At 36.5% G+C, this 13,025-nt stretch overlaps 1 protein-coding gene and 1 long non-coding RNA gene across 2 annotated transcripts; one reads left to right on the top strand and one right to left on the bottom strand.

The window, feature by feature from the left end:
* Positions 1 to 1,796: 1,796 nt before the first annotated feature.
* On the top strand, positions 1,797 to 5,187 carry LOC124157256. The gene is made up of 3 exons (XM_046531828.1): positions 1,797 to 2,023; positions 2,118 to 2,212; positions 5,000 to 5,187. The coding sequence occupies exons 1-3, from the start codon at positions 1,988 to 1,990 to the stop codon at positions 5,175 to 5,177; spliced, it is 309 nt and encodes a 102-aa protein (XP_046387784.1). The 5' UTR covers positions 1,797 to 1,987; the 3' UTR covers positions 5,178 to 5,187.
* A 4,716-nt stretch (positions 5,188 to 9,903) lies between these two features.
* Positions 9,904 to 12,770, bottom strand: LOC124156848. Its single transcript, XR_006864407.1, has 3 exons — positions 12,338 to 12,770; positions 11,669 to 11,937; positions 9,904 to 10,328 (listed from the first exon to the last, which is right to left on the bottom strand). It is a non-coding gene; the product is annotated as an uncharacterized LOC124156848 (long non-coding RNA).
* Between the last annotated feature and the right edge of the window lie 255 nt (positions 12,771 to 13,025).

Here is a 13,025-nt window from a genome sequence, read left to right as displayed (position 1 = left end):
AATTGCGAGAAACTTTTAGTCAGGGATGTTTACTTGGCTATCCTGTTTTTCCATTTTTTTATCGAAACATGTTTGTAATCCCCGCGAAAAGTTATCAACCATATTGACATTTTTATCTTAATTATATCATCGCCCGTCCTGATACCTGAAGAAGCACGGGAAACCATTACAGTTGTTAGCCTGCGGTTGAAAAGTCGATAAAAGCTTTTGGTTTTATATCAAGCAAAATCCTCATTTATTCGACTCAGCTCAACGATATGTTATCAGAACTCCAAGGGCATCAATTAAAAATCACGTCTCTGTCTGTAAGTGTCTTGTTTTACGGAAAGAATACAATGAAACCTGTCGGAAGCGGCCTCTGTATGAAGGTTTGAAGAATGTGGTTTCTTTTAAGAGGTGACCACTGAATATGGGTGAGTGAAGTGAGATTTTCAAATATGAGTAATAAGTAGTTGAATGTGCCGTTAATTGATTTTCTACTTAAATCTAGTGTTTTTATGCGGAAATTAAAAAAAATGCCAATTTAATCCCAATGATACAACAACGGCAAATACTTGGAAGATTGATGATGTTAATTCGGAAAACGTTGTATGTCATCGATATGTATATTGTTGTATATCATCATGAAAATTTCGAATATTGCTCTTATAATTATATCTCATTGACTGACGACCTCAAAATGCAATACTTTCGAGACATAAATCAGTTAGAAATTGTATTATAAAATCCAAGTGTGCTTGCTGGTTCTCAAATGCAATATCTGTTTAAGCATAGGGAACATGTTAATTTATACTGGAGTGCAATTATTTCTGACAAAAGCTTAGAAAATGGTATTTTAACGTTGAGAAATTTAGTAAAAATTACTTAGGTCCGTGAAAGGACTCGGTACTTTTTGAGCTATTAGCATGCTGCAATTGAATCATATTACGTCAGGTCAATGAAAATAGACTCGGTTAAAATAGCTGGAGGGGTTAAGTACAAAATATTTCCCAATAATACATGCTTTTGAATTTTTATGAAGTTCATCCATGATGGTTAAAAAACTTTTAAACTTTATATTCGTGAAAGGTTTTTGCATATATTATCATCGCTCCGTCGCGAACCTACCTCCTCGGTAAAGAAAATCCGATCGATGGTGGTGTAGGGAAGGAGGAGGAAGAGACCCACGGCTCCTGATTTAATCTAGATCTGGATTCGTCCCCAAAATTATGTTTCATAAATCTCCTAAAAATCTTTCTCCACTGTTTGCTTTTTTCGTCTAGACTAAAAATTCAGATGACTACATTTTCATTTATGATATTAATTTTTAAAGGAAATTTACTGTGTAAACCTATTTTATTACGTTATTTATGAAATTTTGAATAACCAATGTAAATGACATATGAAGTCGTGGGATGGGTTTCATGGGCGCGCCTATCCACATTTGAGCGATTAAGAAGAGGGATATGGTTCCCTCTTTCTCAATATTTAGGCTTTAAAACTACTTTACTTTAAAAAGGAAGAGAGAGTAGTAAATAATGATCAGAGAAACCTAGACGTAAGTGTTTTAGCTGATAGTAGTGAGGACTGAAAAGGGTTTACAGCTACGTCAGTTCGTCGGAGTTACGGTAAAAAGATAAATCGGATCTTATCGCAAACACGATATCATTAAAAGAATCTTAATAAACGCTACATTTCATAAAAATTCATGCGAAACATTTAATTGTTTAAGTAATAAAGAATTGGGACTTTTTTGCATTCAGTAAAAAACCCTTTCTCTGAATCTGTATTTGAAACTCGCGCAAACAAATGACTAACTAAATTCAATTGCTACCTGTTGGAGGGGTTGGAGGTGGTTGTGATTAAACAAGCGACGATGCGGTGATGCGGTTCTTCAAAAGTTCCAGATGTAATTTTACATGATTCGTTATCGCATTGCCCTCCTTGGTATTTTAAGAGAAGAAATTAAACATTGGTTGCTTAAAGAAATTACTACCATTCAGCCGAAATGGGAAAAGATAAGCCCCTTACGATTATGTCTGAGGTAAATGCGTGGCAGTTCTGTGCCACCCGTGTTTAATTTTTAAAAATTGCGATATTGCGGTCCTAATTTACCTGATTTCATTACGTCTCAATAGATGCAGAAAGTTCAAGACACCTTGAAAAGTATATCTTATCGAGCCGAAGTGTTGGAGAAAAATTTGAAATCCCTACATCTGTCTACGGATTTAAGGTAAAACGTCGTCGTGGAACTCATGTTGGTGACTAGTGATAAAGCCCTAACTATATATATGTTTATTCGATAATTTACTGTAATAATCCTGGAATAGCATGTACCTGAACTTCGAAAGTAGTCATTGGTTAATTTCTGTGGGTTTTGATCTTACTCTGATGAATATTATCAGTGGCGTTTACCAACATGAGATGCATGTGATGTGATAAACTTCCATCTGCGGCAATACTTACGAGATTATTTTATTCATTGTCTCATACTTAATGTTTAGTGGTGAAGGAGCCTCAGTCGTGTTCTCACAATTATATAAACACATTGATAAATGTATGATTTGTTGGCTGGTAATGGTCTTAGCCAATTAATGTTTGAGTAAAGGGCCCAAAAGTTGCTATTGCAGCTGTGGAAGAGGGGAAATAGATTACATGAAGTCATGAAAATTGTTTTTCTTCTAATACGTAAGATAAGTAAAAAACAATTATTTATTTCTTAAACGAGGCAGTCAGTGTTATGAGATGGTTCGAGGTTCTGGCTTCCTAAGTTATAGAAAGATAGGTTTGAGGTCTTTTTGGGAGGAACCTAATTCTTGGTTCCTGCATTAATCGCTCTCAACTTGAGAGATACATTTTATAAGGCATTGGCATTCCGAACACTTTAGAGTCAGAGCAATAATACTTCAGGTTAGCCCCAATCCAGAAAAAAAAATTAACTTGCACCTGCGATATGGGATGATAAGAGCCTTGAAGGAGTTGGAGTCCTCTTCTTTTGATGATGCTCAGTTTCTTAATGTTTGGCAGACCTTTATCTTCATAAAATATTCGATATGTATGTCAAATTTTATTAGTATAACATGTTGAAAGTGAGCATTAACAGTTTCTCATATAGTGTTTATGAAGACTGGTGAAGTTCTTTAGCTATTGAATTTTATTTGATGCTTTGGAAAAAATCCGTCGCAGAAAAGCGACTGAGAGGCGATCATTCTTCAACAGTGGCTTAGTAAACACGAGCTGAATCTTCTATGTCACAGTGTGGACTTGAGACTCGGTTGACCCAGTCTGAGATTTGCCTTGCAAGAAGATGGCTTAGTTGTGTAACTGGTAGCATACCTGACTAGCAATCTGGTTTGAATCCTGGCTAAGCCAAATGATATTCCATGGTGAATTTCATCCGGGGTATATATAACTTTGCACCTGTGCTCATGACTGCATACAAAGTAATTTTTTCTATGCAGTACCTCCAGCTTATTCTCATCCGATTGCCTCAGATCCATGTTCCCACTTTGTCAAGCGATATTTTTTATTTATTTATTCCCATACCACCGAAATTAGCATTTATTTGCTTTTTACGTCAGGGACTAGGGTGGGACTCAAACCTGTGGCCTCTTGTGGGTAAACTCTTCTTGGTATTCCCACCAGATTAATTTATCCATAACGGCCAACGTTTCAAGCCCCGACTCGGGGCTCATCCTCAGGGCTGAATGTATGACCTTTACCTTGCCGCCACCGAGCCCAGCAAATTGCTCCATATCAAGCTCTTTGCCAGCCATTTCTTTACACTCTTGCAGAATTATCCTATCATCAACTCCTCTCTACTCATTAATGCTAACTTTGCTTACCATATACTTTCCCTGATATTCATTTATTGTTCGTGTTATCCTTTCACTCGGGTTGCAATTGTTGCAGTGGAGGGCTCCCATGACCCCTAGAGCTGCTGTGGCAGCAATCTTAGTCACCCCTGGGTTTTTATCTGGTTATTATTACGTAGTGGTCATTGACTGAAATTAGGAAAGAAATTTGTGGTACATGCTACGATTGTTGTATTATCTCCAAAAGGAATAAATAAACTATAGTTAGCTATTACTAACATTTAGCGATGGAAGTACTGGAATAAATACCATGATAGGTACACCCATGTGATGATATATGAAAGGGTGAAGCCAGGTAATAGGTAGTCTTCGTGATAGTATGACTTGAAAACCCCTTGGAATGGATGCAGGAAGCCTTGCTATCTCATTGCTGAAGATATAGTGTGCATACAGTAATATAACCCCTGGAAATTCATCCCATGGCCGTGAAGGGCAGAGGTATGAAGGCACCCAAAAAGAAATAAAGAGTAATTAAATTTAAAAAAATCAAAAGATCTGCCAAATTTTCATTATGATGCTCTGTTTGAGCCTTTGAAAGCCTTTGTTCGAGACTTTTAAAATTATGCATATAAGCTTTAAAAATATACATTTTAAGCTACTGTTTAATGTTCAGCCTTTGCTCTCTTTGTCACATGCCCCAGTTATATTTTTCTCTGATGCTTTTGAAATCATATTTTGACTTTTATTCCTCTCTCACTGACGTAAACAAGGAGATTTCCTCCATGAAATATTTATTTGCGCTATCTCAAGATGTAAATAATTATGTACTACTCTATATAAAAATTTTGTTTTGGATTTATATTCATATTCTTATGTGACTCTGCATTACTTTGTTTGAAAAAGATCTTCCCCAAGTCTTTTTACTTCACTCCAACAGCAAATGTGTGTTTCCTGCTTTGGATAGCTCCTTGGGAATGAACCTTTGCTATTAATTGAAAAATCATATCTCTAATTAAAACATGATTGTGTGCTTGGGTTTCGCTAACATTGTATTGAATTAACAAGGGGGATTGCATGCTCAGAGTATGTTTGAGGCAAGCATATTTTATTATAGAAATACACAGTTTTGGTTAATTAAAAAAATGATATCACAATTTTTTTAGAGAAAAGCCAAGAATGTAACTTTCAATTCCATTTTATTTCAGGGAATCGATGGAAAAAGAGCTAGAGGAGGTAAAGAAAAGTCTGTCAGAACACAATGAACAAATGAAGAGGCTACAAAAAGAGAACACAAAGTCATTTACTATTGCTGTCATTTTGATGTTTGCTTCATTTCTAGTATTTGGCTTGTACAAAATGTTTTTTGATCCAGAAGTAAAGTGATTTTTTAAAATAATTTTATTCAATGGCATTTTTCATAAGTTATGTGATTTTTACATGGAATTCAATCTTTAAGCTAGTGCAGATAAAATAATAAAGCTGACCTTAATATTGCCGTGATTATCGTAGATATTGAAGGTAACAGAATTGTGTTAACTGATGATTGGAAAGATGTTAGGAGAAGGTTATAAAAACTTACAATCAGGAATCAAGGGAGCATATAAAAATCAATGGGCTTTGAGTTAACTAGAAAGAATTGAATTGAGCCATGGGTCTTGTGGAAAATAATAGCCAAAGATGGTAATGAAAGAATGTTGATGTGGAGCATGTACAGATGTTATGCTGAAACAAGCAGTCTTATATGTGGCCTTGTTCCCTTCCCTCTCCCCATTGTGCTCCATTCATCTAAATGAATTTTTCCAATAGTGATATAATAAGCAGGGCCTCCTTTCAATCCTCCTTTAGTACTTCATAATTCCCTTTGATCATCAATCCCTTCAAATGACCACCGCCTCATGAAATCAAATAACCTTTGAAGTTGGTGGGTATAAATGTATGATGCATGCAGGTTTAGTCACCTGACGATGTAACTAAGTTACGAAACCCGGGTCGTGCCCTTAATTAAACAATCAGTGAACCTTACAAAGTTTTATTTCCTTAATTCCAATATGGAGAGGTTTCACAAAGTAAAGCCTGAAGTTATTAGTTATATAACCTTTGAAGTAGTTGGAAGAATGTTGTTTGTTGATAATAATTTACAATAATTTCCAGAGGGTCTTTTTCTGTAACGGTAGTCTGATAGACCCTAACAATAGACACTTTTTGATGTTTCAGAAAAATGGTAAGGTTACATTTGGTTAGAAAAATGCCTAATACATGAGGATGGTTGAATGGGATATGAATGTCAGTGGAATAAGCACTTTACCTGATAAGGAAATCGAGATGAGATGGTCTGGAACAGCCACTGCATAAATGACTTTTTTCACTGCTTTTTTTCTTTTTTCACTGCTGAATTTTTTCTCCGCACTGCTTTGCTTTGGAAGCAATGACGTTGCAAAATTTCAAGATGAAACATGTTCGTTCCTTGACTCCTGTGTTTGTAGCCTCATTGCCCTCCACCTCTCTCTCATGCACTTTTAATGCCTTCCTCTCTCTGAGTGGTCATCTCAGACTTATTTATGAGAAAATGCCTGAAAGTCTTGTAGCAGGTAATTAGAAATGCATTTATATAAACATATCCAAAGATCGACACCTAAAATCAAGGATCTCATCTAGATCTGTATCCGAAAGAAATCATGGATCTGTCCATCCCTACAAATATATTTATTATGAAAATATTACTAGCATCTCAAATTTATTTCCTCTAATATATCTATCCTAATTTCTATGTTTTTCAAAGTCTTTGTGTTTTGACCCTTTTCCACCAAATGATGTAAATTGCATCAGGGAATAGATATTATGTTGTGGAGTGGTGTAGCAAAATTTGCTCATAATATTGGCATTCCATGTCTGTTCGCCAAATATGTCTCATAGTTTCAAAAATAGGGTCAAACTCAATTTGACCCTCAATATAGGGTCAAATAAATGAGAAACCATATCTGAGAAATCATATAGAGTGGAAAATATTATGTGAAAAAACTTAAACCTTGGATATCAGTGCCAATAGGAATCAGAATTAATGATGATGCTCTGGTTGAACTTGCACCATTTTTAAACTTTTAGCCAAGCACTACAATTGGCTGCATATTTGCTGCGTTGCCGGATGCCCTGAATTCACAGGCAGGCAAAGCATTTGAAGTCATGAGTATCTAGCAACAGAAGAAACTCGTGGCTAATCAGAGCGCTTGGGTCAAATTTTCTCTAGTTTAAAAATGGTGTGTTTTTGACTTAAATATCATTAGTAATTTTAGTACCTACTGGCATCAGCTATCCAGGTTTATAAATTTGTGACTCAATTTTCTCCTGCCTGTATGTTGCAAAAGTGTACATTTACATAATACCCCGCGAGCCGCCTAAAAGGCGTTTGGCAGGGGGTGTTAGGACACCAGCCGTTTACAACTAAAAAAAATGAAGTGTTCTAACGAGGTTGGGACTAGCGTTTATTAAAGTCCTTTATGGTTCGGGGGAAAAACGAATTCCCATATCTATCCGTTCGACAAAATATCTCTTGTAATTTATCGCTTCTATCGGACCTGGAATATAGTATGGCTCTAATATTATGTTCACTGTGTCGCTCTTAAAACGTAACATTTTAAAATTTTTCAAGTGAAAGGTTTGTAATTGTTGGCTCAAAATTTCATTGATATCCATGGCATTTGAGTGGTGAGTATCCTGGACATTCATCTGGACACACATTGACCCAGCAGTGGATACAGGAAAAACTCAAGGGGGATGATAAATGATATTTTGTGCTACCTATACTTTTATCGTAATGAAAATTAATGAAGTTACATGCAAAGTTTAAGAAAGTTTAAATTACACTGATTATACACGTATACAAGACAATGCCATCTAATGACTTAAAAAAGTTACAATTGTGGTTCTGCAATGTTTGGCAATATGGGTGGCCCCGCAAGGGAGGGGGGCGTGCGCCCCCATATGTGTGCCCCACTGCATTGACCCCAATGAATTGAAGTAATCCCACTCTATGATTCAACCTTAGGATAATGTATGTTCCCCCTAATGGTTTGGAAGGTTAAGTTCACTCCAAAATAAGCCACATGTATATTAAATTTACACATTCAGGGCAGGGGTGTCAGTTCCTTTTCCTAAGCCAAATTGTATATCAAAGATTTTTATTTGGGGTATCCAAGGACTTCACCTAGGATTCAAATTCCTTCAATCAATAGCCCAATGTTCTCTCCATCGGGCCTCAATAAAATAAATTTAGGCTAAATAAATAAACCTAGGCTAAATTTATTATGCTACTGTAATTATCTAATTAGGAGTCCCCACTTTTTTCCAAAAATTGCTGTGGTAAAAGTAAATGTGGGACTATATTCCCATGCATTTTTAAATTTTTTTCCTAAAACTGAATCCTCACAATTAGGGGACTTAATTGGGAGAAATATGGTACATGAATTTATCTGGTTATATTTGGAGGCATCTTTGCGTTTAATCCTTGGTACCCGGAGTTGACTCTCAGGAGACTTCTCAAGGTCCTGTTCAGTCCTTAGAAGACAGCTGTGTATTCTTCTGTGGTCACTGCTCACACCAAGCTGGTTTTTCAGCTGCAAAATCCTTGACATGAATGCTCCTTGGTACCTATCCACCTTTGAGGATTATCAGAGAAAATTTTCAATTGTCTTGACAGAAAAGAGTGGATGTTTTGGAGGTCAATTTTTTGTTGCCCATTTTTTTTCAGAGCAGTCAATAATATATTGCCATGGTATGAAAACTTTTGTGTGTTGTGACTGTTAGAAGAATTGTTTTTAGTATCCCTTACCATCAAAATTTAGAGGTTGCCAATGTTTCTTCTTCTCTCCTTGATATCTCATGTGGATGAATAATTCCAAAAATAATATCCTACTCATGTACTGCCTAATTTAATTGCATTGGACTGTGAACCTGTCCGAACATTTCATCGCTTCACTGGCTCCCACATGAATATACAAAACTAAACTCCCCCAATTACTGAGCATCTAAAGGCTATCCTGAACACTCTTTCAACCTGGGAGGTTACTTTTCTATATAATTTGAGGTCTATTGCATAGGAGATGAAGCCAGTTTTAAAGTTTTACCTTGGAAAAAGATGAAAACAAATGTTTTACTAGTTAGCGATGCAGTACTACTCCACCGCCTCACCTAAAATATCCAATTAATTTTTGGCACATTCAATAAACAATTTGGTCCTAGTGTCATATTGATTTTGGTGGCCTTTATGAATGTATACCTCTCATTTTATTTAATGCCGCTTCAAAGTGGGTTGAAGTTGCATTTTGCAAATGTGCCATTGTCTTAAACTACTGTAATAGATTTTTCCTAAACTAGTGTGCTACCTTTACAGGCACATAGCTTGAATTTTTTTGTGGGGAGAGATCGGGTGGCATATGGGTTGCCTGCCTGTACTGATATTTTGTTTGGAAAACCACTCATTACATTATATCAGCTAAATATTTGGTTTACTTTGTGCTGAAAGTTAAACCTCTGGAATATTTTAGTCAAGAGACTGCCATCATGTCTTTTATGTTTATAGCTGTTTGCATTTTGCATATAGCATTTTGGAGTAGCTGTAACTCTTTGGGATAATTATGTGGTGGTTACCCCTAGCATTCCACATTGCAGTAATACAGCCATTAAAGTAAATATTACCATTCCTGCAGTTATGTAAGTGTTGCGGTATTTGCTACTGTGGTCTCCACCTTCACTCGTGTCAAGAAGAGCTGCTGCCCTCTCCTCTGGGTGATGGGAAGAGCTATTGTTGTTATACTTTTCCTCAATGGAAGGCTGATATAAGAACAAGGTATCATGATGGACTGGCTCCTTTAATTTTAGATGCTAGGACTTCAGGAGGAGCAGAGACTGTCATAGTGCTCTTGAAGCAGATGTAAGGCATTGGCAAGGCTTTTCTCATATTTTCAACCTCTACCCTTATTTTGGGAAGATCCATTACTTGCACCAGTTATGCATCATTCAATGAGCGGTCCTGGCAGGTTGCTACAAATGGTTCTGAAGACCACCTGGTGTTTTAAGTTTCATGTTTTGTTTATTAATAGTCCCTAACTTTTTGGGTACACTTAATTCATACTTTATTTCTTGGCCCAAGCAAGACCAGACGCAACACAAGTCTGAGGTTTATGTGTTATGTCAGAGAACTTGGGGTATAGCTGCAACCCTTTTAAGATGGATCTTTCACTTTTCCCTAATCTGTCCTTTCGTCATCAATGACAAATTTCCATTAGCCCTTAAAGTTTAATTGTCTTCACTCATGTTCTTTATTCCTCATATTGTTTTCACTGCTGGGGTAGAATTCTTTGTTTTCATTCTGAGTGGCTTGAATTTTTCTATCATAGATTCTAGCAGCAGTCCCACCAGTTAGAGGTGGGGGCCAAATAACTGTGAATGGATATGAGGGTGCTCGGGGCTCTCTGAACCTTTGGAAGACAAGTGCTTCTTCCTCAATATCGTTCTCCTTTTTCTTCGAAAAGCCGTTACCTGGGAAAGAGAAGACCAATATCAATTATTATTAATTCTATTTCCCGATCTGTGGCTGACTTTTTTTTGGATAAGAAGATGGCCAAGTTTCCACAGTGAATTCAATAAAATATAGAATTTGCTGTTTTGTTCACCTCAAAGTTTTGAAAACAGTTTATTTCAAAAATTGCTCTCATCTCTGCTCACCGCCTACTTTCCTGGCGCTCATGTCCTACAGGATATCCTGAAGGACTTGTACCCCATTCTTTCTAACCACAAACCCACCTCCAAGATTTTCCCTTCTACTCCTTGGATCACCTATGAGGGATCATCAAATCTAAGTACATACCATTTTCAAACTTCAAAAATCCCTGTTAGTCGCCACCACCCCACCCTTACCGTAAAACGGTCCTAGATGTAAAACCTCTAAGATATATTCTCCACCCCCAGCCTCTTTCCTCCCCAAAGTTAAATGCCTCCCGATATGATATTGCCCTCCACCACCTGTACTTCCAGCAACATAATTTACCTCCTTCATTGCAACTTCTGCCCTGCTTTCTATGTAGGCCAATGTACCACCCCCCTGAACCTCAGAATAAATAATCACCGTCTCTCCTGTTGTCCATAATCCCCCCATGCATCTCTCCCAGTACCCACGACTCCCTCTTTCATGAATGTTTCAAAGTATCAGTTATTGCATCCCTCCCCCCCTTTGACTCTGCCCTCAACCTCCACCCCCTCAAATCTGCATGCACTTGGCATCTGTAAGCCAATAGCATCCCCGGGTTGTACACTGGCTGCTTACCCCCTCTCCATAACCCCCCTTCTCTCCCCTTTCCCTTGTCTAACATACTCCTTTCCTGCTTCCCATTTGCTCCTCAGGTGTGGAGAAAGAAGCTACTGCTTCGAAAGCTCCAAATCTTAATTTTTCCCACGTGAGGTTTTCTTTTTATGTGCTTGTGCTTTAGTTATAGTGACTCGCTTTTGAACCATGTGCATACTACAATTCACAACAATACAACAGACAGGCTAATTTGTATCTTGTGATCAATGGTTTCCCAGAAAAATAATAATGACCAGAGGTATGGAAGCACCTCCATTGCAAGATTATTTATGGAAATATATTGTTTTTTTATTGATATTTTGGCTGCTTAATTCAACAAAATTAAGGGGTACATCTACAATCATGTAGCTACTAATACCATTTGAGGCATATACATTTCCTCCTATTTGAAGCTTACTTAATGAGAGGCGTTCCTACCGATAATTATTGAACGTTAAAATTTACTTCCACCAAAGGAATCAGCAAGAGATAGATATAAAAGAAGGGTAATAAGGAAATTTAACTGTGAGCTACCTACCTCAGTAACAATTTTGTTTTTAAATGAATCCAATAGTGAAATATTACCCAACCCAACCCAAGGTTGATCATGCTACTGTGGAAGGGACTTGGGTTAGGAGAGGGTGGAAAGTGAGGGGGAATGAGGTGGGGAAAGGGCAGGATTTGGTTGCGGTGGTGGGGGCCAAGTAACTGTGAAGGGATATGAGGGTGTGCGGCGCACTCCAAATCTTGCGAAGACGTATGGTTCTTCCTCACTGTTCTCATTTTTTATCTTCCTCACGCCGCAGCCTAGAAAAGTGAAGAAAGGTATTATATATATAATTATATTCTCCCAGCAGAGCTTGACTTATTTTTTACAAGAAGTTGACATATAGTTTCCACATGAAGTATGTATCATTGCGTTCACTGTTTTTTAAATGATTATTTCTGGGGAGTAGTTTTCGCTGGAAAAAAGAAATAGCAATAGCAATTGCATTAATTAGTATTTTTCAGGGGATCTCCAGCTCTGTCATTATGATTTTTGACGTATTTCATAACTGATGACTTTTTATACAGATTGCTTTGAGATTTATCCATAATTCCTTTTATAAGTATTGGGGTGCTTATCTTTACTGAGTGAAATAAATTTAAAAAATAAACTTATCATAATGAGAATGTTTTATAGTTAAAAAATGAAATCTGTTCTTACATGTTTGGCCCATTTTCAATCGCATGAACTTTCTGCTACTCACAATCAGCTAGCATAATGTTGCAAGTGTTGCTTTGACAACAGTTTTGTTGTTGTGTTGATTCAGTATCTTGGAGTATAGGTCTTGAAGAATTTTAAATTCAAATATTTGCCAACTTTTCAGTGCCTTTATACATCTTCATCGAATGAATAATGTGTATGAATGAATATGAGTACATAATTTTGATACATAAATGGCATGAAAGGTTATAATAATGGTTTTTTACAGTAATAAAATATAAAAGAAAAAAATTTCAGTTGTAAATTAATTAAAAAGAAGAGACCAGATTTTTGACGCACCCTTTTTTGCAATTATTTGGATTTATTGATGGTAACTTAGCTAATACAGATCATAGTTAGGTACCCATCAATTTTCATAAATTAAATAATAATTAATTTTCTGAAATTGTTGATGTCTGATCTTTTATCACAACCTTTTTGTTTTTGGAAATATGTACCATTTCTTTAACTCTACTTGTGAAATTATTGTCAGTATCTAAAATTTCAGTATTTTCGTAGCTGAAAGTATGGATATTGTTTAAACTGTGGTTTGCAAGGGCACATGGTTGTATAAAATATTTTAATGGATGATTTGTTTTGGGAAATTCTATTAATTACATACAATAATGTCTGTCCTATGTAGCAATTG

Source organism: Ischnura elegans, chromosome 4, assembly GCF_921293095.1.
Source record: "Ischnura elegans chromosome 4, ioIscEleg1.1, whole genome shotgun sequence".
Lineage (NCBI taxonomy): Eukaryota > Metazoa > Arthropoda > Insecta > Odonata > Coenagrionidae > Ischnura > Ischnura elegans.
The sequence above is the reverse complement of the archived record's forward strand: the minus strand, read 5'-3'. Positions and strand labels throughout refer to the sequence as shown.

What these genes read in the sequence shown, in the direction of transcription:
- LOC124157256 (XM_046531828.1), top strand. Translation starts at nt 1,988, where the DNA reads ATGGGAAAAGATAAGCCCCTTACGATTATGTCTGAG. An exon ending in CCCTTACGATTATGTCTGAG is followed by an intron (nt 2,024 to 2,117) that starts GTAAATGCGTGG and finishes ACGTCTCAATAG; the next exon opens with ATGCAGAAAGTTCAAGACAC. An exon ending in CATCTGTCTACGGATTTAAG is followed by an intron (nt 2,213 to 4,999) that starts GTAAAACGTCGT and finishes ATTTTATTTCAG; the next exon opens with GGAATCGATGGAAAAAGAGC.